This window comes from Liolophura sinensis, chromosome 10, assembly GCF_032854445.1.
Source record: "Liolophura sinensis isolate JHLJ2023 chromosome 10, CUHK_Ljap_v2, whole genome shotgun sequence".
NCBI lineage: Eukaryota > Metazoa > Mollusca > Polyplacophora > Chitonida > Chitonidae > Liolophura > Liolophura sinensis.
In genome coordinates, this window is record NC_088304.1 from 8,390,231 (window position 1) to 8,413,789 (window position 23,559).

At 39.7% G+C, this 23,559-nt stretch overlaps 2 protein-coding genes across 2 annotated transcripts; one reads left to right on the forward strand and one right to left on the reverse strand.

The window, feature by feature from the left end:
- Positions 1-5,607: 5,607 nt before the first annotated feature.
- LOC135476743 (coiled-coil domain-containing protein 7-like) lies at positions 5,608-16,058 on the forward strand. The gene is made up of 8 exons (XM_064756863.1): positions 5,608-5,734; positions 7,289-7,481; positions 8,173-8,369; positions 9,115-9,238; positions 11,138-11,319; positions 12,101-12,262; positions 13,474-14,198; positions 15,418-16,058. Exons 1-8 carry the CDS (start codon positions 5,720-5,722, stop codon positions 15,422-15,424), a joined length of 1,605 nt encoding a protein of 534 aa, XP_064612933.1. The 5' UTR covers positions 5,608-5,719; the 3' UTR covers positions 15,425-16,058.
- A 2,867-nt stretch (positions 16,059-18,925) lies between these two features.
- On the reverse strand, positions 18,926-22,907 carry LOC135476509 (large ribosomal subunit protein eL6-like). The gene is made up of 5 exons (XM_064756547.1): positions 22,684-22,907; positions 21,193-21,333; positions 20,897-20,945; positions 20,063-20,247; positions 18,926-19,153 (listed from the first exon to the last, which is right to left on the reverse strand). The coding sequence occupies exons 1-5, from the start codon at positions 22,849-22,851 to the stop codon at positions 18,992-18,994; spliced, it is 705 nt and encodes a 234-aa protein (XP_064612617.1). The 5' UTR covers positions 22,852-22,907; the 3' UTR covers positions 18,926-18,991.
- Positions 22,908-23,559: the final 652 nt, after the last annotated feature.

Below are 23,559 nucleotides of genomic sequence, written 5' to 3' on the forward strand. Positions count from 1 at the left end.
CAAATGTGGTTTTCACATGAAGCGATGTTTTGAAGTAATTTGACGTCTTTCTTATAAATAAAAGACGCAGCTATAAATCCACTCGAACTCTAGTTTGGGAAACTGATCAAAGAAGCAAAATTTCATGTATGTGCAAATTTTCTTGTCCGTGCTGCACATAAAGTTTTTTGCCACCTGACAAGTCAATGTTACTTCTGAACTGAGTTTCCGAGTTTTCTACAAGTGTGTCAGATGTACAGGCTTGTAATGCATCAAACCACATTGGCAATTTGAGACAAACCGTCTCGACAAGAGTAACACTGATACTAAATGGCCTCGTAAATCCTGTCGACAACTAAGCTGATTTTATCACATCCAAAGGAAGGAGAAAGTGGTGAAACCTAGAAATTCTATGTCTAAGACAGACATTGAACCCACACGTCCCTTAATGCTTTATCTTCATAGTTCCCTGTGCAAAACCCCTAGATATATAATGAAAAGACATAAAAAAAAAATTATGAAATTCTTTGTCAGTTTTCTCTGCTGACGTCACTTCACGATGCGCATATATGATATACATAAAAGCAGTACATTGAATACGTTTGCAGTGTGTATTCTTTTCTTGTCAAACTATATGTACCGGAGACAGACATGAAATTGAGGCATTACGTGCACTGAACTATGTCTTCCACAGAGACGTTATGTCTTCTACTATTTGCTATTGTAGTTTAGATACAAATTACTTTGTGCTTTGTGTTCCTGGTCCTCGTCTGTCTTTCTAATGTATCTGTAAAGTCAACAGAGACAATAATACATATTGTGTGATTATGTATTCTGCGTATACAGACCTCTCAGTACAAGTTTTGTGTAGACGTGGACATCTATGTATTTATCTCCCGGGCAATGTTTGTGGTGTCTGAGAGACAGGTTGGGCCAGTCAGAAGTTAACTTCAACAACACTCCCGACACACATGTTAATGTTCAGGTGTCAAAATTAACTACAAAATGTCACTGGCCAAAAGGATCTGCTCTTGGTGTTATCCGATATCAGTTGGTTCTTCACGTAAATAACACAAAACATGATTAAACTGTTTACTATTTATTTTCATCCGAATTTAAGGGACCTAAATTCTTTATAAATGAAAGTTTGGTCAATGGGAACCGAATTAAATCTGTACAGTCCACAGTTTACATTTACACAGCCATATCTACAGTCACTTCAGTTCTGCAAAACGTTTGGGCTCCCAAACTGTTGGCCACCCAAACTAACCAAGCTGTATTAAAAATAAAACTATAACAAAAATATGATGATTTACCAATAAAAGGCTAAAGTTTTCATACAAATTTCTTTCATTCACAGACACAAAAGTCTGCACTTTTAAAATTTCTTCATGTAACCATTGAAGTCTGGGATCAGAAACTTTAACACAGAATGAAGAGATATATCACTATAGTAAATGCAGCTGATGTATCATTGCAACTGCTTTGTAAGACAGGCCCAAGGTCTTAGAGATAAGACTCCATCTGGTCTTTGACAATAAAGACATGAACACAAATGTGACAAAGAAAAAGTAAACGCAGACTGGTAGACCTCTAAAATTTGAAGGGGACATGATAACATCTCTTAAAATTAACACTGATAAAGTTGCTTATTACCTTCTGGATTCTGTACCGAAGTCATGATGAAATTTTTAGATTTCTAAGTGTGAAACTGGAAATCTATCTAAGAAGGTTAAAATGTATCTTGGACACTTGAACATACATGAATATGCTTGCTTTAATTATCGCAAATGTTTAAGGTTGCTTACTGACACCCTGTTCTAGATCCTAGCTCTGCCACTTCTGTAGACAACTGAACAGCCAGCTGCTCGCTTTGACCAAAGCTCTTGGCAAGGTTTTATCAATAGTTTTGACATAAATAACTGTATTTCACCTGAAGTTTAGTATGTAAAAGTGCCCATTCAGAAGCACATGAAGGCCTAAAAATGAAACTTTTGATGCCTTGGGTTTTTCTGGTAAGAAATTAATCACAGTTCACAAATACGTCTTATGTGGTCCTATTAGCTGGATGAACAGGAAAGAATCAAAATGTGTCACTTGAAACATGCCACACTTTTGGTGAAATACAGTATTCATTCTGACTGTTATGCTCAGGTGCACTTTGTCTAGTTGAACTCCTGTGCTTAATATCACGAGTCGATATTGGCCAGGCTTAATGTATGTATATATCTATTGCCAACTGCACTTTTTGTCTTGACCGTTCTTGGTTTCTCAGTTGTCAAAATGTTGTCAGATAAGGAATAACAATAACTGCAAATGTTTCATCACACTAGCCAAATCACATGCCCGAAAAATACACTTAACTTTGACTGGCTTAGCAAACACCTCCTGTTATTGAAATTTATTTTAATTATTTATTTGATTGGCGTTTTACGCCCCACTCAAGAATGTATATGTTCCGACCCTGTCCAATATACATGTAAATGAAACATTCATGTAGGAATAATAATACAGAGCACATTCACACCTTTACAACCATTTCACTGGTGAACCTTCTCAGTCATGTGATAAATCATCGGCATACACTGCTCTTACAGATACTAGCTCTATACCAATGAAGCTGTGAGTTCAAATCCATCTCACGCTCACAAGGTACATGATACATTAATGTATGTTTATATAGTACAGAGCCTTGTTTGCTTTATGTGCTTGACGTCATTGTCTCACAACATTGCTTTTCTAGATGTATATGTACTTGATGCTTGAAATGACCTATTTCACCTTATCCAAATGGCTGGAGTGGGCTATTTTACAGCACTGGTAGGCCTTTAAAATGTAGAAAATTCCTACCAATACTTGATACGTGAGCCTGTTAAGCATTAAAAACTAGGTATATACGTGTGTACTGATCTCCCATGTTACAGTCATGGATTTCTATTGGTTTTAAGTACTGTAATTTTCTGTACACACTGGTTCAAAAGCCACTGGTACATGTGCACGTATCCTTCTCTCTTCCCAAGCAAATTAACATAGATATTGATACAGGTCTCATCATAGGACATTTACCCGCAAAATGTTCAGTTTTAACAGGTGACAACTTGGTACAGACGGCTTGTTGTGATCAATTCTGTTGCCATTCCTATTCCCACGCACGTTCAAAGAGATCGAAGGTGTCAATGGACAACAGTGTAACAAGGTAAATGCTACAAGAGCTACAGAGCTATCAACATGTGTTACTATTTACCAATTGTATAGCACATAAACTAGCCGACAGAGTGCACATTGGCGGAGAGACAGTAAGATTTCGTGCAAATCTTAAGGGTAGGTACTGAAGTATGTCATTAACGACTCGAATACAGAGGAAGTTGGCGAATTCCATCAGTCAAAATGAGTCAGTGTCCATGGTAGCATTGGAAATCGGTCTTACCTATCAACCAACCCATGCCAATAAGCACTGTTATTATACGTCTTTCATCCATGTTTTCATCTGTCAAGTCACCAGATCGTCACAGAAGAAAGCATATGGCGTAGACCATCACAGCAAACCCCTCATCTCGAGCCGATGTTGCCGTGGTCTGTCATGGTACCATTCTAAGTCAGCCTCCATCTTTTCTCCTCTGTACATTGCTTCTGCTGGCTGTTATTAGATGCGCGGAACTACTTTCTTGCCAATTTCCAGGCAAAAGTTAAAATTCCATTCAACCACACCGCGTTTCACCTGCCAAATACCAGGTAAACTCAAAGCAGATGTGTACTGAACAAACATGTTCTGTATCTTTCTTAATATCTTCACCACCAAGTCTGAAAATTTGGAACTCTTTTACCATGAGGTATCACATTCATTCGCCCTCAGACAGCGGTGATGCGGCGTGCATTTCGCTGTCACGTGACCTTTCTGTCGGGCGCTGCATGACAGTTCCCTAGACACACGTATACATGGACTTGCATATCGAGTACAGCGCGCCATCTGGGAAACATAATGAGTTGTTTTTAATTATGACAGCACGTGGTGATACATCAGGAACGTCCTAGGGGTGGCAAACATATGAATCATCTCGGTGTAACTAGGCAGGATAGTTTTGAAGAGACATAACTGTAGTACAATCGCATGACAAGTGTAGGCATATATGTAGTATTTCAATGTTGATGCGTACCTAAAGCCGACACGTGCTGTCCAACTTCGAACAAGATATTTAATTAAGACTTTAGAGCTTAGCCCACAATTAAGTCCATTTCATAAGTCCATCTACAAACACAATAAAGTTTACATGACAACAAAGAATATATCTATTATACAAAACTTGCACGTGAAATTATATCATTTAACTTGAATTTAGCTTAATTTGAATAAAATGAAACATTATTCTCTTTTAAAATATATCATATAGGTCTTGTTTTTTTTTACCGTGCTACTAGTAGATGTGGTGGCGTTGGGAAGGCCACAATGCAGCCTAAAGTACAACGGTGTATTTATATTCGCATGCCTATATTTATATAGGCCTATATTTTCTCTCAATTTTCAAAATGAATTCCAAGCGATTATTTATTTATTTGATTGCCTAACCGGACTGAACATTATTTTAAAGGTTAAATAAATTAATAATTCTTTTCATTGTTGTTTAATGTACTCTCAAGGCTTTTGTCAATTTACACATACAGCTGGAGGTAAGCGTTGGCGTATTATTTTCCTTAAAAAATACAGTATGAATAATAACATAGTCTTGATGAGGGTCGCTATGTATGACGGCCAGGCAATTCACTTGAAAAAAAAATAGATATAGGCCTTTAATGTGTCCACAATTTTTTACCTATGACATTAGCCATTCATATAATTAAGTTTGTTATGTTTGATGAGCACTGGCCTATCTCTACCAGTGAATCTGGCGATTTCGATCTGCAATCAATGCTCAATTTAGTACGTACAGTACCGGTAGTACGTATATATATATTGTACAGTTTCTTTGCACGTCGATGATGCTCAATCGACGTGATTTATAGACTACAATTTAATAACTTTAATACTGAGAAAATAATTAAAATATGTGTAGGCCTAATTCACCTTTTATATGCTGCAGTAGGTATACGTACGTAGTCTACATGTACTAGCTAGTACATATATGCCTATATATTTTTTAATGCCGGTATTGAACTTTTTAATGCATAAATCAAATAACCGTTCCAGCACAGTTAGCCTTTTATATAAATGATTTTGATGTCCTTTAAACCGTAGTTTTATCACACAACCATTATTTGTCAACAGCTTCCAGTTATGTCACCCCCACACCCTTCCGACAAGACAACTATATACTATACATAGGCGTACAGAATTGTACACATCAAAAAAAGGGGGGAACTAAACTAAAAAAAAAAAAAAAAGGAGGAGAAATGAATTTGCGGAAAATGCGTTCCCAGGTAATTGTGTGAAATTCGAATGATTTTGTGTTTTTAAAGTATTTACTCAAAAAAAAAAAAAACAGAAGAAAGGAATTCCATGGCTTATAGCTATGTTCAACATAAAATTCTCCGATTCCCACAGGGAATTCACCTGGGCGGAGTGATACGTTAACCTTGCCGAGTCGTTTGTCCAGGGGCCAGCATGACGTCATCAGCCTTTACCGTTCATATCCATGACGTGAACACACGAAGCGACGGAGGGAACACAAATTTCGAAAATACTCTTGATTTTTCTGAATGTACACAAACCCACGTGTGTCACAGGTTAACTAAGACGTTTAACAGCATGAATACGTTTGTGGTAAGTGGCGGTTCTACGGTTTGGGAGAGAATTTGAGGTGCAAAGTGACATGAAGATTGCTGCTTTTGTGGCCGACTAGATCATCGGCCCCTGTTGATTTCAGCAGGTTCAAGGCGTCTCGTGTGGTCGGACTCAAATCGTCTATTCGTCATTTCAGGTGTGATCAGTTATTGAATGGGAACACCACTAAAATCGTTTAATTGCCTTGGCATGTGGACAGGTTTTAATATTACATCTGTGATAATGATTTGGCATAGAGGTCAAATTCTTTGTCGCTTGTTCCCACGGTGAATGAACTTTACATGTTGTCAGAATTATGTGTACATGCTACCTCAGCCCTACGTTATTGACTTGAAAGGAGATGAATGTCGAGTTCTCATGTTCATCTTTCCCTGCTGAACGTCAGAATTTTCAGCTAAACAGGGACCATGACTAATGATGTTTTGTCCTTAAAGGAATGCATGTGCAGGTAGCATATATATATATATATATATATATATATATATATATATATATATATATATAAGGTGTATATATGCACCAAAGTCAACATGGTGAAAGAGTTAGGAGATATAGATGTTGAAAATAACTACATTGTAACTGTATAAATCATCAAAAGACCTTAAATTAAAAACAAAAATTGTTGCCATGGTTTTTCCTTATCAGTTTCTTTAAACTCTTTCATTTTTCATATATATATAGAGGATATTGCACAGTGAAGGTTGAATACCATAAATATTGTTCGAGTGAGAGGTGGAAATGATAATCCACAAGACGTGAAGTAGTTCCGGCAAGGTCATCTTTGGACCTCGGGTCAAGGTCTTCAGCAGTGTAATAGCCAAATGTAATAACAAATGTGATATTTAACTAGTGAAGATATCATTTTTATCAGTGAAGGAAATACTGGGATTTGACTGATGTATAAATAATAAATATAAAATAATTCACTCTCAGCCAACCCTATTTTTTTATAGTGTCACTATCAGGTATGATGAGCAGTCTGTTCGCAAAGATGTACTGTACTCTAGAAGTGTTAGTATTTCATCTTGTTGAGCCAAGCTGAGATACGTCACCAAGTGCAGCATCGTATCTGTGACACTATTGAAGTTTTAAGTTAGAACTCTTTTAGTGTTGGGGCCTCCGTGGCTCAGTCGGTTAGCGCACTAGCGCAGCGTAATGACCCAGGAGCCTCTCACCAATGCGGTCGCTGTGAGTTCAAGTCCAGCTCATGCTGGCTTCCTCTCCGGCCGTAAGTGGGAAGGTCTGCCAGCAACCTGCGGATGGTCGTGGGTTTCCCCCGGGCTCTGCCCGGTTTCCACCCACCATAATGCTGGCCGTCGTCGTATAAGTGAAATATTCTTGAGTACGGCGTAAAACACCAATCAAAAAAAAAAAAAAATCTTTTAGTGTTAAGGGTGAATAAAGTTCTGCTTTATCATGTGGCCGGTCAAATATGTCAGGCAGCTATTATTGAGAATTAAAGAGTTTGAACTAGAAAAACCTCTCTTGGCTGGTGAAGATGTTAAAATTCGGGCTTGATGTCTTCTGTTTTAGACCCACCCCAGTATCCGGGTGAAAGGCACAGAAGCTAACTTCACCCCATCACAGTGTACAGATCCAGCCTGCACCTACAAGGCTCCCCATATGCACTGCCCCTTCTGCATGAAGACAGACAGCTATGTGGACCCTGTCATTCTCAAGATGCACTACAGGGTCAAGCATGTCGATAAGGGTGTTGACTTTGCTGGTATGTTGTGGTAGTGTGTCTCTTAATTCATGTAGCTAACAGCAGCCACTGTCAGTCACTCACCTTGTTCTGGTTAAGGCCCTTGCTTACTCAGATGGTTAAAGCGCTGGTTTGCAGAAACCCATGAGTTTGTGTGTGGGTAATCAGCTCTTGCTGTTATGCCTCCAGCTTGACGTCAGATAAGGTACCTGTCAAGTGGCAGTGATGTGTGCCAGTTTCCTCTACCTATAAAGCCTGACTGCTGTCATACATCGTACATTTGTATTTTAAGTGAAAAATTCTAGAAAGCAGCATGCTGCTCTTAATGTGTTTAGGGCCCTGGGGAAAAATAAGCCAGTGACAAGGCTCGTGTGACCATTTGCATAGTCAAGTGTTCATTTGCAGAGTCAAGTGGTCATTGAAGACCAATTGTCACACGTAGGAAAGTTAATCAGTAACTTGCCAAAAGTGGATGGTTTATACCCAGTATTCTGTCTTCCTCCTGACTGCCATCATATAGGTGAACAATTCTCGAAGGACATCAGTGTCTGTAAATTAGGGAAATGACATACATGTGCATGTAACTTCAGGTGGATATTCATGCAGATTTACATATGTGTACATGTATCATCGAGAGATTTTGTCCATATACATGCACATGTACTACGTGGGATGAAGTTGTAATGTCATTTTACCCCTGTATATTTAACAGGTCTGAAAATTCTGCGATGTTGTGATCGCTGTGAAATTGTGGGAGCTATCAAGGGAGAGAAAACATTCAAGGGAGCTCACTGGCACTGTTACAAATGTCGGAATGGCTTTAATCGACGAGATGAGGCTGTTAAACACTACAAGACTCATTTCAGAAACCCAGAGACGACATTTCAGATCCAGATTTCTCAAGTGGAGGTGTGTAATCTTTTGTTTTACATTTCTGGGGAGTTCAGGGCTTATCTTTGAAAGATAGATTTTGGGAAAGGGCCATTGAGCCCACACAGTTGGGAAGAATTTAATGCTGACAGGCACGTGTTTGGAAAGAAGGTGTTGTGTGTTGGTTAACTGTTCATTTACACTCAAATGTAGTTAAGTGTTGTTTATAGCTATGTTTGAATGTGTGTCAATGCTCTCAAGGGCAAGGGGTCATGGGGCCTGTGTGGCCAAGGAGTTGCAATGACCCAGGAGCCTGTCACCAATACAGTCACTGTGAATTCATGCTGACTTCCGCTCTGGACGTACGTGGGAAGGTCTTCCAGCAACTTGCAGATGGTCGTGCATTTCCCCTGGGCAGAGCCAAGTTTCATCCCACCATAATACTGGTCATATAAGTGAAATAATTTTGAGTACAGCATAAAACACCAATCAAAGAAATGAGTCAAATGGGTAATATGGGGGCAACAAAAGCACATGTTGGTTTATAACATGTATGATGCAAAATTTGCAGTCTTCAGCAAGAACCCAGTGTTGAACTGAGCTGTTCAGTTTCTTTTAGTGTGTAACAGCATGGGCTGTTGTTCACTCTGCCCAAGACCTGGATTTGCCTCTGTACTCGAAACCACTATTTGGCTTGTTGAAAAGACAAACACATCTTTTTTACCAGGATTATGCATACCTGTATTTAATTTCCTGATGTGGTTGATCTTGTTGTTGTTGACAGGAAAGCCTGCGCGGTCAGACAGAAGTCACATCGGGAGGTAACCTGATATCTGACCAGGGTCAGGACGTTACTATACACCCAGCCCTGACAGAGGCTGTTATGTCCTCATCAGCTCTTGCCAATGGTTAGTCTGCTGTTATGGTGGGAGATTGCTCTGTCTTTAGCTTCAGCAAAATTTTGTTTGGCCAAGTATGATCCAAAAACCAAATGTCAGAGCGCACTCCATTTATAAACCTGATGCAGTTGCCGTAGCAGTTTGTCAAGGTATTTGCAACAAAATCTACCTGTCCAATAAGTTTCCATGACCTGAAGTCACAAATTGTTCCTTATCTTTTTGCCTGCAGATTTCTCTAAAGCACGGCGTCAATAAGTTATTTTTCACGTTGTATCATCCTGAGATTCTTTGGTATTGCTCAAAGTGACAAGGTGTACTGCCAAACTCGACATATTTGACAAGGACAGGTAACTGCATTGGGTTTATGATGTATAATTCTAATAAATTTGCACCCTAAATACAGCTGGAAATTTTTGTACCTTTTACTGTTCCTGGTTGTCACACTGGGCTTTGAAAAACTTGAAAGAATACAAATACTTGGTTTTTTTAATGCTAGATATCACATTACATTACATCTGAAATGGAGAGATCAATAAAGACTAACTTGGCATACATAAATTTCCACATAAATGTATGTACTAAAATTGGTAGTTCCTTGAAAGTGCTGGATACAGCAGGATAAAACTGGTGGAAACCCTTTTCTTTCATGGTTGAGAATCCTGTCTTCTTCTTGTATTCCATTATGTTATAAATGTACCGGCCCGGATGGCACAGTTGGTAGAGCGTCCGCTTCGGGAGCGGTAGATCCAGAATCAATCCTGGGTCGAGTCTAAGACACCTAAGACTTTAAAAGAGGAAGTTGTAACTTCCTCGCTTGGCGTTCAGCATGAAGGGGATAGTACAATGACTGGTTGACCCGTATCAGTATAATGGCTCGGGCGGCATGGCTTACTTACCTTCAGTAAGTCATCTCAGTGAAGCAGCACTAGATAAAAGAGCGATGGAAATCTGTCCTGCGACAGGGGGCACATTACATACACCCTAAGGATTCCTTTGTCCTCATATGACTGAAAAATTATTGAGCACGATGTTAAGCCCCAAGCACTCACTCATTCTTATAAATTTTAAAGAGGAGCCTCTATGGCTGAGGGGGTTAGCATGCCAGCATAATGACCCATGAGCTGTCGCTGTGAGTTCCAGCCCAGCTCATGCTGGCTTTCTCTTTGGCCATATGCAGGAAGCTCTGCAGCAACCTGCAGATGGTGGTGGGTTTTCCCTCGGGCTCTGCTCGGTTTCCTCCCTCCAAAATGCTGGCCACTGTCATATAAGTGAAATACTGGTATTCTTAAGTATAGTGTAAAACACGGATCAAATGAATAATTATAAATGTTAAAGAATGTAATATTCCAATACACACCACGGACCACCAGTTACATGGATGTCATTTTGCTGTATGTAACATGCAGCATGCATCGATGTGAAAAAATTTACCAGGTCGGGTCATACCAAAGACTTTACAAAAGTGGTACTTGTTGCCGTCTTGCTAGGCGCTCAGCACTGAGAGGTTAAAGAAAGGAAACAGTGCTGGGTGGTCCAGTGCCAGTATAATGTGACAGGGTGGGGGTGTCTTGTCTGCTATCTCCGGCACGACACTTCAGTGGCGGCAGCATTTTGCCAGCGAGGACTTGCCCTGCCACAAGAAGACACTGTAGTGTATGTGTAGACACACCTAATGACTCCTCGTCTTCATATAACTGAAAAATTGTTATGTACAACGTTAAACTCCAAGCATAGATATGTACATACAAAGAAATTTAGCAACTGTCTTGGTAACCTGTTACTCAAAAAAATGATACCATTGAATCTTTCTCTTTTTCGTTTTTAAGTGAAATAATGTTTTGTTTGTTATGAAAGACCAGTTACTGGCAAATATATCAGAGTTATGGATGTTATCTTATGTTTTTTCAGGTGTTGGCAGAAGAAGCTCAACATCGACCAATGGGAAAGGAGATAGAGAAGTTCAAGTGCCTGTAGCAGCCAATGAAACAGTTGGGTCTACAGAGGGTCAGACAATCATGATCATACACGAGGCTGACATGGAGACGACTCAGACCATAGACAACTCTTACACTGTTATCCCAGGAGAAGATGTATGCAAATTTGTGCTTTACTGAACCTTGCCGTGTGGTTATGGTGCTTACCTTTCAATCACTAGGTCATTAGTGACATGGACGTCCCATTCTCAGAGAAAGAAATTTTCAAGATTCCCCGTGTTTCTGCTGTTCTTGACTACCAAATAGTATATTGACCAATGGCCAACTGTTTAATACAGAACATAACTGCCATGTAATTAACATTGTAATTTTTTTTTTTTTGATAATGTGAATAATAGTTGGAAATTTGGAATTATGTCCTGCTCAAACTGAAAAATGTTTTTCGAGTCTTGTTTTTGGACCTTGGTCACAATACCTGGTGGTTGGTGTTTTCTTTGTGTGGTATTGCATAAAAGTTTGCACATATGTCACACAGAGGAATGTTTGTTTACTCTGAGGGCGTTCAAGTTTTCCTGCAGTGGCTACCGTTGCGAAAAATTCTTGAGTTTGGTTAAAAAGCATAACCAAAAAGTACATGTAACTTTTAAAAAAATTATCATCCTGAACCTTTCAGGAATTGTGACTAAAGAATTATTGCTGTGTAAAGGTTTGTGTTGTGTAAAGAATTGTCAAACTGATTGGATATTAGAAAATTAAAGTATTTGTCAGTTAGGTAAATATTCTTTCTGCAACCATTTTGATACTCCTTCTACAGGGATTGAAATTAACTTTTTGAGAACTTGCCATTAAAAAATCCTGCATGCCTATAACCCTGATAAAACTACTTGCTTTCGACCCTTGCTCGTCTTATTACAGTTTCTTTGTATCTTTGTTACAGTACAGTGATGATAACAGTGCTGTGGATAGTGTTTTGGAGGAGTTAGCAGTAAGCCAGGATCAAGATATCCAGAAAAAGTACAGACAGCTTCAGCAACAGTGTCGGCAACTAGAATCAGAGAAATCTGAACTGAAGGCTGAGCTACAAGAGCTAAGAACAAAGGTAGGTAACTCTTACTGACACCCAGCATGAATACAGATTGCTCCAGCAACAGTGACGGCAACTAGCTTCAGAGATACCTGCGCTTAAGGATGAGTTACAAGAGTTCAGAACTAAGGTAGGTAACTCTTTCGTACACCCAGCAGAAATACTGACAGCTCTAGCAGCAGTGTCTGCAGTTTGAATCAGAGAAATCGTCAAAGCTTAGAACTAAGTTAGGTAACTCTGACTGACATCCATCAGAAATACAGATTTCTCCAGCAACAGTGTTGGTAACTAGAGTCAGAGAAACCCCGAGGCAATGAGGTAAAAGGGCTCAAAACATAAGAAGCCTTACCATAGGTGACTAACTGACATCAAACAGAATTGCTGACAGCTTCACCAGCAGTGTCAACAGCTAAGAGTAAGAGAATCTAACTACCCACTCTGAGATACAAGTGGTCAGAACTAAGGTAAATAACTCCTGCTGACATTCAACACAAATAGACAGTTCCAGCAACAGTGTCAACATCTAGATTGAGATGGCTGAGCCAGAAGAGCTAAGAACTAAGATACAGTAGGTACATGTATCTCTTACTAACATCTCCAACACTTAGTACAGAACTCTTCAGCAAGTGTTGGCAGCTGGAGTCAGAGAAATGTAAGAAAGCTGAGCTACAAGAACTGAGACAGGTAAACTGACATCCAACACAAAGAAATCTGAGAGTTCAGAACTAAGGTAGGCAACTCTGCTCACAGAGGAAATGCAGACAGCTCCAGCAACAGTGTTGACTGCTATTACTATCATAAATTTGGATCAGAATACATGTTTGCACATGTATTGAAGACCATTACGCATGCATTTACATGTAGAGGTGTGACATGAGGATTACCCTATATTCTGGTAACAGCCCAATCAGTTATTATTTGGAGTTGGGGGAGGGGGCTTAGTGGCTCAGTGGTTGGTGTGCTAGTGCAGCACAATGGCCCCAAGAGCTTCTCGCCAATATGGTCGTCATGAGTTCATTCAGCCCATGCTGTCTTTCTCTCCTCATGCATGTGGGCAAGGTCTGCCAGCAACATGTGGATGTTTATTGGTTTCCTCCAGGCTCTGTCGAGTTACTTCCCACCTTAATGCTGATTACTGTATTAGAGGTGAATAAATAAATAAATCAATTTTTGTTGTTGGTTAGTATTAAATTTTCATTTAAATTTACTGTTTTTTATTATAACAGCTTAAAACCCAAACAGAGATGTTGAGCAAGTGCCAAAGACGAGAGCAGGATTTATTGCAGCAGCTAAGCGTCCCTCTGGACAAAGCGACGGAGGATCTACTGAAACAACTGGAGAAAAACCACAAGGAGCTTCTGCACCAGCAACTCGGGGCCCTGCGTCGTAGCTACCTCAATCAGCAGAGCAAAGAGCAACAGACTATCACAATACCCAGCGCAGCATTGCAGAGTGCAGTTCTGGGTGCAGAATCAGGCTCCATTTCAATCACGATACAACGCAACGATATGGCTGGTGACGGACTTGGGGAGACACATGGCACTACATTAGCAGTACAGCAGTATCCAGACCATGTGCAGGACAGCCCTGGAGAGTTTGAGCCCAGCGAATCCTGCAAAGTGATCAGCACCGCAGATGGTTCTGTCGTTGGACTTTTTTCCGTTACGCAGCAGTCCCAGCTATCCGTTGCGCAGCAGTCCCAACTGTCCGTTGCTGCTCCGTTTGATGCGTCGTGTGCCTCGTCAGACTCTCAGGCTGTAACACTCACCACATCAGCTGCGGACACTTATGACACTGGTTTGACGACGGTCATTGATTCCTCGGATCTTACTTTTACTACAGTTCCAAGCATGCAAGTGGAACAGGCTTCCCCTGACATCCGAAGCTCAGAGTCACATGAACAGACGTCAGCAGAAGATCCGCCAGCAAAACGCAGTAAACATGATTCAAGGCAAGTCGTGTAATTGTTCATCTTTTGCTGCTAAAGTGCACAGATTTATAGGGTTGTACAAATTACAAAACCTCATGTTAACTCCTCATTTAAAACACTCTCAATTATTTTACACACTTGTCAGTGCAAGATTTGTTATATACTTTTGTAACGGAAAAATTTTGCTATGTTTGTAACCTTGTAGCCTTGGCTGTGCTAGCGTTAGCCTTTTTTTCCCTTTCACCAATATGGCTAACCTGGTCAGAATTTTTTTAGGCATTTTGACAGCTATATAGTCATAACAAAATTCACAACATGAAAACTTCAACCAGAATCAATTAAAAAAAAAAAGCCCTGCACGACTCTCACCATTGCAGTCGCTGAGAGTTCTTTGAGCTCAGATTGACTTTCTCTGCGGAGGTATGCCTACAGATGACCATGGATTTCACCCACCATAATGCTGGCCCAATTCATACAAATGAAATCTTCTTGACGCCAAACATCAGTCAAATAAACAAATAATAAAATGTGAAGTCAATATTTATAGCTCTAGTCTCTCCTATCCCCTCTTGAAGCATTGGCCGTTTTGAGACAACATGATCTTTTCCCACTCAAGGACGACACATGGGTCGCAAGTGCAAAGGGGAGCAACTCAATACACAGGCATACACATGTAAACGCACACAGACCGGATACCTTTTCTTAGTTTATTTCCCATGAAAACGAAGTGCATGCGTTAACAAGTACAGGCTGAACTTCCGTAAGTTTCAGTTTGATGATGGACAGTGTAGAAGCCCTGGCCTCAACACAGTATTGAATAAATTAGGAATATACCTCTGAAATCAAATATTCTCGTAACACTGTTGGATGACACTGCGTTGCTTAGGTGGTGATGTTATCGGAAAATTATTTCGCAAAAATGGAATTATGTTCGTAAAATGCGCAAATGGCAATCGGTAGCGCTAGCACAGCTTGGAGTTATTTTTTTTTTTAATTTGATTCACATGTGAAGAGCATGAATACAAGAGCCGAATGCTTTTCAGTTTTGAATGTGGGAGGACATCAATTAAATGTCACAAGTTTGAAAGAGCAAAACACAAATTTATCAAACTTTAAAACTTCCATAAATCATTATTGTCTTTTGTGTTTCAACTGTTGGTATTGTCATGTAGAGACAACTTAAAACTGTATCAAACACTACCATTTTGATACATTATCATAATGTTTCTTTTCAATTCAGGTCATGACATAGTGGCGGAGGATGTCTGCTAGAAATCCTGTCCTGTAACTTGAACTACCATACCAGGACTCTTCCCAACGCAGGCGGCGACTTTCAAATATATTTGATTTTCAAATGGTGTTGTTCACCTCCAAGCTGTATTAACTTTATAAGCCAAGACAAGCAGGGATGAGTTTTCTGCTCTCTGTACATGACTGCGACGTGTCTGTTACTCTGGTTCAAGTTAGATTACAGCCCTTGAGTGTCTATTAACATGAGGATTTAACTGCTTCCGTTTGGAGTCCTGCCATGTGGGCTTTTTCTTATGGTCCATTAATCACTACTGGTACAGTGTCTAATCTTGATCACCTAAATGTATCTGTTGATGATATACACAGCTTTTACAGACGAGCACTTGCATGCCAATGATGAGTTTTCCACACCTTTTGCCATTTTCAAGCAGTAATTTGTGTGTCACTGTTAAGTCAGTGTTTTTACTTTTGTACAGGAATGCAGAACAGCATCATTCAGAAAACTAAATATCAAAACTACATGTTAAATGTCAAAACTACGTTAAATGTCAAAACTACATGTTTTGTAAGTGTTGCTGATTCCACCAATGTCCCCATGCTGTATCTTACAGGAAGAAATGTGGAACTATATGCAAATGTCTTTATTCATTCTGTTACTTACCTGTGCGTTTCACCTTTTTTTAAAGGAGAAGAAAACTTAAAAACATGACACTATAGGCTGAAAAGAGCACATTTTTTTCTATCTGGAGGTGCCTGCTGCATAATTTTGCGATTTTTCCTTGCCATACACGTAAAGCCTGCATATGGCAAAGCTGGCATAGCATCTGCCATCTTTAACACCCTGTAATTTATGCTAGGGGTGTGTTGCCTCTCAGCCAGTGAGAGCCGTTAAAACGGCCGGCTTGTTCGTGTAAACTCAGAACCTACGTCCAATATTCCAGTTTCCCGATCATCAAGCGGAAAACAAACTGTGCTGTTGGTTACCTTTTGGGAACGAGTTCTGCCGGAAATGTACGAACTGCACTTCGGTGGTTTCCTACGGCAGTTCTCCTCCTAACACAGAAGACTTCAGAACTAGTTCTTAGGTAAAATTGAGTTGCCCACAGGGGATGTTGGCACAGACTTTATTTATAATTTATCACCTTGAGGAACATATTAGAATTTTTTATGGCATGCACCTGCAAGGAAATGCATACTCTTTTCAATGGTATTTGATTGATATTTAAATTTTCTTCTCCTTTAAAATTTCTGTTATGACACAGGTTATCAAAATTGGTATGCACCAGCAACTCTTTCACTAAACATCTTTACAGAGTTGTACACTCCAGGGTTAGGTGTAAAACACCAATCAGCTAATGTAAATGAAACAAAATAGGGTTTGCATATGTCTAGCTCAGAGATCCAATGACTGATTAGAATCCACTTATCTGAGTACACTACCATGGTACAAGCTCCTTGGCAAATGACGCCATCTTTCCACTGCTCAACTAAGAAGGACATGCGCATAGTTGCCAAACGTGGCGGCATTCACCAAGAAGCATATACCGTTCTTAGCCTTCATGGCTATGATAAATCTATTCTAAATAGAGTAGGGACATATGGTGGCTCTACAGAAAGCAGGTCTTTAGGTTGGTGTCTTTTATTTGTGCGTTACTTGTTCGATAACAATGGGCCTGAACCTTCGTTGAGTACGAAATTAACATTGTAAGCGTCGAGACTCCACCGACGGTAGGCCAGTATAAAAAAAGGTGTTGGGGTCTTTCGTGGTAATGGTTTCACTGCCTCATAGTTCCAGTGTGGGGAGAGAAAGTCTGCATATATGACTACATTTGGTGACCCACAACATTTCAGGAAACATATACCACACCACGTAAAAGATGATGAAAGTGGTTTCGTTTGATGAAGGAGAAAATATGAAGATACGAAACAAATAGATGGATGTTCATATTCGGTCGTGGGAAGGCGACAATGTCACCGCTAGATACTTCCACTAAATTCATGGGATGTCCTATGGCAGAAGATATTCTAGAGACCTTATACAAAAACATAAATGAAAAACATATTTTTTTCCAGTTTCTACCCAGGGTGGATCTCCATGAATTCTCTTCTGTTCAACTTCAGTGATAAGAAGGTTAAACCAGTGTTTATATTTCACGGTATATTGTTATTTTTAGTGCAATCGCGGGGTCTTAGTAAGGCTAAACAGTTTATAATGCTTGCGTGGCAACTTGCATAGTATATTATTCATTAGGATCACTTGTCTTGTCACCGAACACCTATTTGACAGTTTGAATTTTAACCATTGAACATCATGAAATGTAGTAATGATGGACTGGAAAATCATGGTATAATGGAATCATGGAATTTTAAAACCCCATTTATGTATGAACCCTGTTGAGTGCAAGTGGGGATCGTTTCAAGATTACCTAAGCACTAATTCTGTATACTAATCAATAGCAAGTAGCAGTACCATGTCATAAAACGGTAAATCATTTGGACACCATTCTATTCTCACACTGATGCCACTTCGAAACTGCATATAGGTGGGAGCCTTTTCAAACTGTAACATCCACTTCGGGAGGCGGTAGATCCAGGGTCAATCCTGGGTTGAGTCACACTTAAGACCTTAAAAAAGGAAGTTATAACTTCCTCACTTGGCGTTCAACATGAGGGGATTAGTGCAAAGACTTGTTGACCTGTATCAGTATAATGGCTCGAGCGGGGTGGCTTACTTGCCTTCGGTAGGGCTTCTCAGTGAAGCAGCACTAGATAAGAGCGGTGGAAATCTGTCCTGCAACAAGGAGGCACATTACATGCAATCTAAGGATTCCTTCATCGTGACATATGACTGAAAAATTGTTAAATACGACGTTAAACCCCAAGCACTCAATCACTCAAACTGTAACATCTTAGTCAAAGGCTAATTTATTTACCTCTTTACTCAGTGTTCATGACCATACTCAACAATTTTTTTACAGCTTTTAGGTTTATTGGTGAAGGATTAAATGCAAGCACCTGTAGCAAAGCACCAACCTTCCCCACATACATGTACCCACAAACCTGTGGATTCAGAAACAGCCTCGAAAGCTGGACTTACGGGCAACGTCAGGACTTGACCCAGAGCTAACAACTTGTGTGGGCTTCTTACGGCATTTTTTCTTTTGCAGAAAAACCAATTAACAGTTTGGTCGTGTAAGTTAGGTTCTTGGGCAAGTTTTGGTGTCAAATATTGCAAAAATGATATTCTGCCAAAAGATTACCTAAGCAATGATACTGTATACTTGTATTCAAACTTGAGTAGGCAAACAGCCCTAATGTGCTGCAAAACAGCAATGTCTTTTTTCACTGAAGCAGAGAGGGGCCCCAACACTCACAGACCTAGCAAATGCTCATGACAACGCAGGCCCCAATGGCTCTTTAACTTGCGGGTAAACCTACTGACAGCTCGGCCAGAAATAAATTTAATTTAACACAGCAATACAACAAAAACTACGCTGTTTCAATTTCAGATTTTTTTTTTTTACTTCTGCCAATCGTCATGTACATAGAGTTTCCTGATTAATTTAGAAGGTCAGCTTGTGAGGAAACTGCTTGCTCTGTAATGAGAACATGGCACCCAAATAACCAAACAAGTATTTCTTTTCTGGGCTTTGTCTGATGGCGTCGAGGACCTGTCTGTCAACTTCCAGCTGATCTTCCTTTCGTTCGTCAGTGACGGTGTACCTCTGGAAAAAACAGAATTCATTTTTGTTAACTGCACATGAAGATAACTCAGACTACTGTATTTACTTTGCATTTTAATTATGCAAAACACATAAAAAGCTGGTTATTGAACTTGATCTGAGGCTACACAAAACCAACCAGAACAGACTTTATCAAAGTTAACAATATTTTGAGCAATTCTTGGAGCACAGAAAACATCTGCCATTGAGAAACACAGAATTTATCAAACATGCAAACAGAGATTGGTTTTAAATTTTACCTAAAGGGCCTATCACAATGACCCTGCACAATAAATTTGTTAAAAATTGGATCAGAGTTACTGTATGATGATCAAAGTGTGAGAGAGAAAGAATCCCATCACTCCAATTTTAAGAAGTGGGGTAAAAAATAAAAAAGGGAACAAGTGATTATGCTGTATTTATTTCATTGGTGTTTTATGCCATACTAAAGAATATTTCACTTACAGGACAGCATTATACTGGGAGGAAACCAAGGGAAACCCACTACCATCTGCACGTTGCTGGCAGACCTTCCCACGTACAGGTGTCAGCACGAGCGGACACCAGAACTCACAGCGACTGATCACACTTTAGATTTTATTTTTATTTTATGAGCTAACCGACATTTTAAAATCCAAAAATGGAATAAAACCAAAAGTCCATTGTTATTTCTTGTTCCATCTTGATGATTTTTTTTTATGAATTTCCTGTTTTTGCAAGGCAGGAAGAATTGGCTGAGATAGGAACAAATTTACCATAAATTAAAATGATTTATCCAACTTTATTTTGAAACCTTCCTCCAACACTTAATTTATTCTCCTTATAAAACAACAATTTAAATCAAAAAATGGTGTGGAGAGATGAACATGTACTTCCTGTGTTCCCCAGAAATGTTTTCTTATCTTCTCTCACCTCTTTCTTTGTCTCAAAGAACTCGCCCTCTGGTTTTTTGTGTTTCTGAAGCTTGGTTCTCTTGAAGTACTGGTCGTTGACTCGCTCTGGCAGATTCATCTTGCTGATGTCCAACTTGGTTTTTGTGGCAATCACATAGATTTGGTTGATTCGCCTAAGTGGACAACCGTTCAAATGGTAGGGACCTGAAACACATCAACAGTAACATTATAGCTGCTTGAACGAAAACGACAAGCACTGAACGGGAATGAAGTATTATGGACCCGTGCCACTATGGCATTATTGCAGTCATATGGTGGGGAATGCAAGGAGTATCAGGAAGTAATTAAGATGGCTCAGCTGCTAGCAATAAAGGAAGCCTGAAGAAATTTTGTTCTACTTACAGCCAGTGCTAAGATGAGAAGACTTATTCTATCAATGATAGGGTAAATGACCCCAAAATTTGCCAATAGCTATGCTGCACATTTTACTCAAGGTCCCAACGTATAAAAATACAAAAATGCTTCTCTGCCTTCTGCCTGGTCTAAAAAATTTATTCTTAAGGTACAGCAGTCAGTCCTAAATTTAGAGATCCTGATGTGGGGACAAGAACAGTGATAGCTGTCAAAACAACTGTGTTGGATACAGAGACCAGCATGTTCATCTAGGACGTCATTTCTGATTATTCCCCACAACTGACGGAAAATACGCATAAATTAGAGGGGTTATTACAAAAGGTATAAAATATGCCTCAAAACTGAAATATTTTTTCTCATTTCTGGGCTTCCTTTTATCATTCTCGTGAGAAAACACTTTATTGTACAACGCCTATTCATGTACTCTTGAAGTACTCACCAGTAACAAGCAAGAGGCCAGACTCAAGCTGCTTCAAGAAAACCACTCTCTGAAAATAATTCATATATATTTCTTTGAATATTTTTTTTTTCAGAATGTTCAAGAAATTCACTTCCATTCCTAATGTAGAATTATGCTGCACAGATTCAGTTCTTTAAACAGTATTGACATGGATTTTGGTAATGCCAAAAAAGCTGACACATGGACAAGAGGAGTTAGGGACAATGCCATACTGTAATACATCCATACCAAACTTCGACACGGCGGCCAGAATATTTGATGTGTCCTACACTGACCTTTCCCTTGTGTCTACCAGCCAGGAGGATCAGCACTGTCCCTGGGGTGATAGAACTCCTCAGCCTACGCTTGTGCTGAGAGAACGGCTTCTTGTGGCTCCTCAACTTTCGGGGCTTGTCCTCGGTAGGGTAATATCTGGGCTGTAACCGCATCAGAGTGAAAACATCATTATATGAATGATGGCTTATTTAATATTCAGGACTTTCATTTCGAGGAGAATCTGCAAATCCGATTCAAATCATGACTCCTGTAAAGCAAATTGACGAGAAATCTGCTTGGATTCCTGTATGAAAGTCACAAAAATAAGTTTCAAAATGACTAAATGACCTCGAATTTCCAACTCATACTTATGCCTCCTCTCAATAAGAGGACGTACGACCACAAATATCGCCATAAATCCATTACAAATTTCAGCAACTCATCAGCTACAGGTGACTTCTATAGCTGAAAGCTTTGATCTAAGGACTGTTTATAATTTACTAAAATCATAGGGCCCATGTGAGGATCGCTGGCCCCCTAACATCTCATCCAATGTTAAAAGTTCACAGCTGATTTCTTACTTACAAACTTCTAGTACCTGAACTTCTTAAAAAAAGATTGTTCATATCATCAATAACCAGTAATCAAATAATTCTTTGAAAAAAGATAACAATAAACTATATTTATCAGATCAGCCTACACTGTGAAACTTTATTGGCAAGGTTTTTCTATCATAAAGGGCCTTAAAAATTAAGGGAAGGGCCAAATGATTTCCAAGTCAACTGGCCCTGCTGGCCTTTGGATTTGTGGGGATTATTTCTACCCTGTATAGTGATAATTACGTTACCAGGAATCCCTAAAACTGTTTCATTTTACATATCACGTATAAAAATTTGGAGTTAACTGCATACTTTGTGGTACTAGATATTTGACCCCGACATTGGCGGATTCCCGCAAAGCAAACCTATGGGAATCCACTTAGATTCTGGTAAAGAATTATGAACGTAAGGCCCTGATATTGCAGCCATATTGTGACGATTTCAGCATGTCACAAAAGCAAAGCACATCCAAAAGTAATACTCTAACAAACAATATCAGCCCCTTATAAGAGCTAAATAGATACTTTAAAGAGCTGACAAATCTCATAGGTCTTTTAGCTTTCCGTCACAACAAATTATATACTGTAATTCTTCAATCTTTTGGCCTGTGTGCAAGGTGTTCATTTAACCATCTTCCAAAGGCATTATCCTGTGCAGACTAACAAAACTGTACTTTGTGAAGCCTCAAGTTTGGCCAATCAAACCAATGTAGTTTTGTCTCCAAAATATAATTATAGATGCGCATACATTGCACTGAAAGTTGCTTTTTCATACGTGAAAGGTTGAGGAACTAAGGTAGGTGCAATACTCCACTACAATCTCATAATCAATACAATTTTTACATCACTTCCACACAAAAGAAAAATGATACCAATGAATAAAGTCCGGCAAATAAATAGTGCCAGTGCTTACCAGCCTGTTAATGCGGACGGTCCTCTGCCCTCCGTTCTTATCCCCACCAATGGGTTTGGTGATCATTCGCGCTGGTTTCAGCGAAGCATCTTTCTGGGATTTTTGGCCAGGCTTCTTCTTCTTGTAAATGGCTCGCTTCTTGTACATGCGAGACTGGGAGAAGCGCATTATCCCGCCTCCCAGGACATAGTTGCGCGGTTTGCGCGGCTCCCCGGCTTTTGCCTGACCCACTGGAAGCAAGAAAGGTAACAGTCAATTGACTGACACTTTTAAATTTATTCATTTGATTGTTGATTTATGTCATACGGAAGAATATTTCACTTCTGGTGACAATTAAATTCATGGGTGGAGGAAAGTGGTGCGCTTGATGTTGAGGAAAACATGAATGGACCCAAAGGTAAATTGAAATATCAAGTTCAAAACCAAAACGGGATCAAGTCATGAGAGAACTTCTACGAATGTCGCCGATGGACGCCGCACATCGATCGTTGCTGACTCGCAGTTCTTTATCCCTTGTCGACTTGGGGGTAACAAAAAGGACAATGACCAGCACGTGTATGTGTCTTGGTAGTATCTTGGACAATCAACTTAGTGTGCGATCAGAATCTGGATTCAGATTTGGGTTTGAATTTCAACAATAATACTAAAATACATATCAAGCTGCCTGATGGTGCATGTGCGCCGTGAACATGGCGGCCGTTCCATGAATGACAAGTGACTGCAGATGCTGGACTTTACTACTAAATATGGATGAATATTTTCCCTTCCGGTTATCGACATCTCAGGATTTTAACAGTCAGGCGCCCTTGGACTCTAAGCATTGTAAAGGAGTGACTGGGCGGGCTTGGTAGGTTAGTAATCGACTGTTTTCCGAAA

Bases quoted from the DNA above. Each gene is read 5' to 3' on its own strand.
- LOC135476743 (XM_064756863.1), top strand. The intron at 9,239-11,137 runs GTTAGTCTGCTG...ATGTTTTTTCAG, and splicing joins CTCATCAGCTCTTGCCAATG to GTGTTGGCAGAAGAAGCTCA. The intron at 12,263-13,473 runs GTAGGTAACTCT...TTATTATAACAG, and splicing joins TACAAGAGCTAAGAACAAAG to CTTAAAACCCAAACAGAGAT.
- LOC135476509 (XM_064756547.1), bottom strand. From the start codon at position 22,851: ATGCGCTTCTCCCAGTCTCGCATGTACAAGAAGCGAGCCATTTACAAG. The intron at 21,334-22,683 runs GTAAGCACTGGC...ATGCGGTTACAG, and splicing joins CCGTCCGCATTAACAGGCTG to CCCAGATATTACCCTACCGA. The intron at 20,248-20,896 runs GTGAGTACTTCA...GATGTGTTTCAG, and splicing joins TGGCCTCTTGCTTGTTACTG to GTCCCTACCATTTGAACGGT.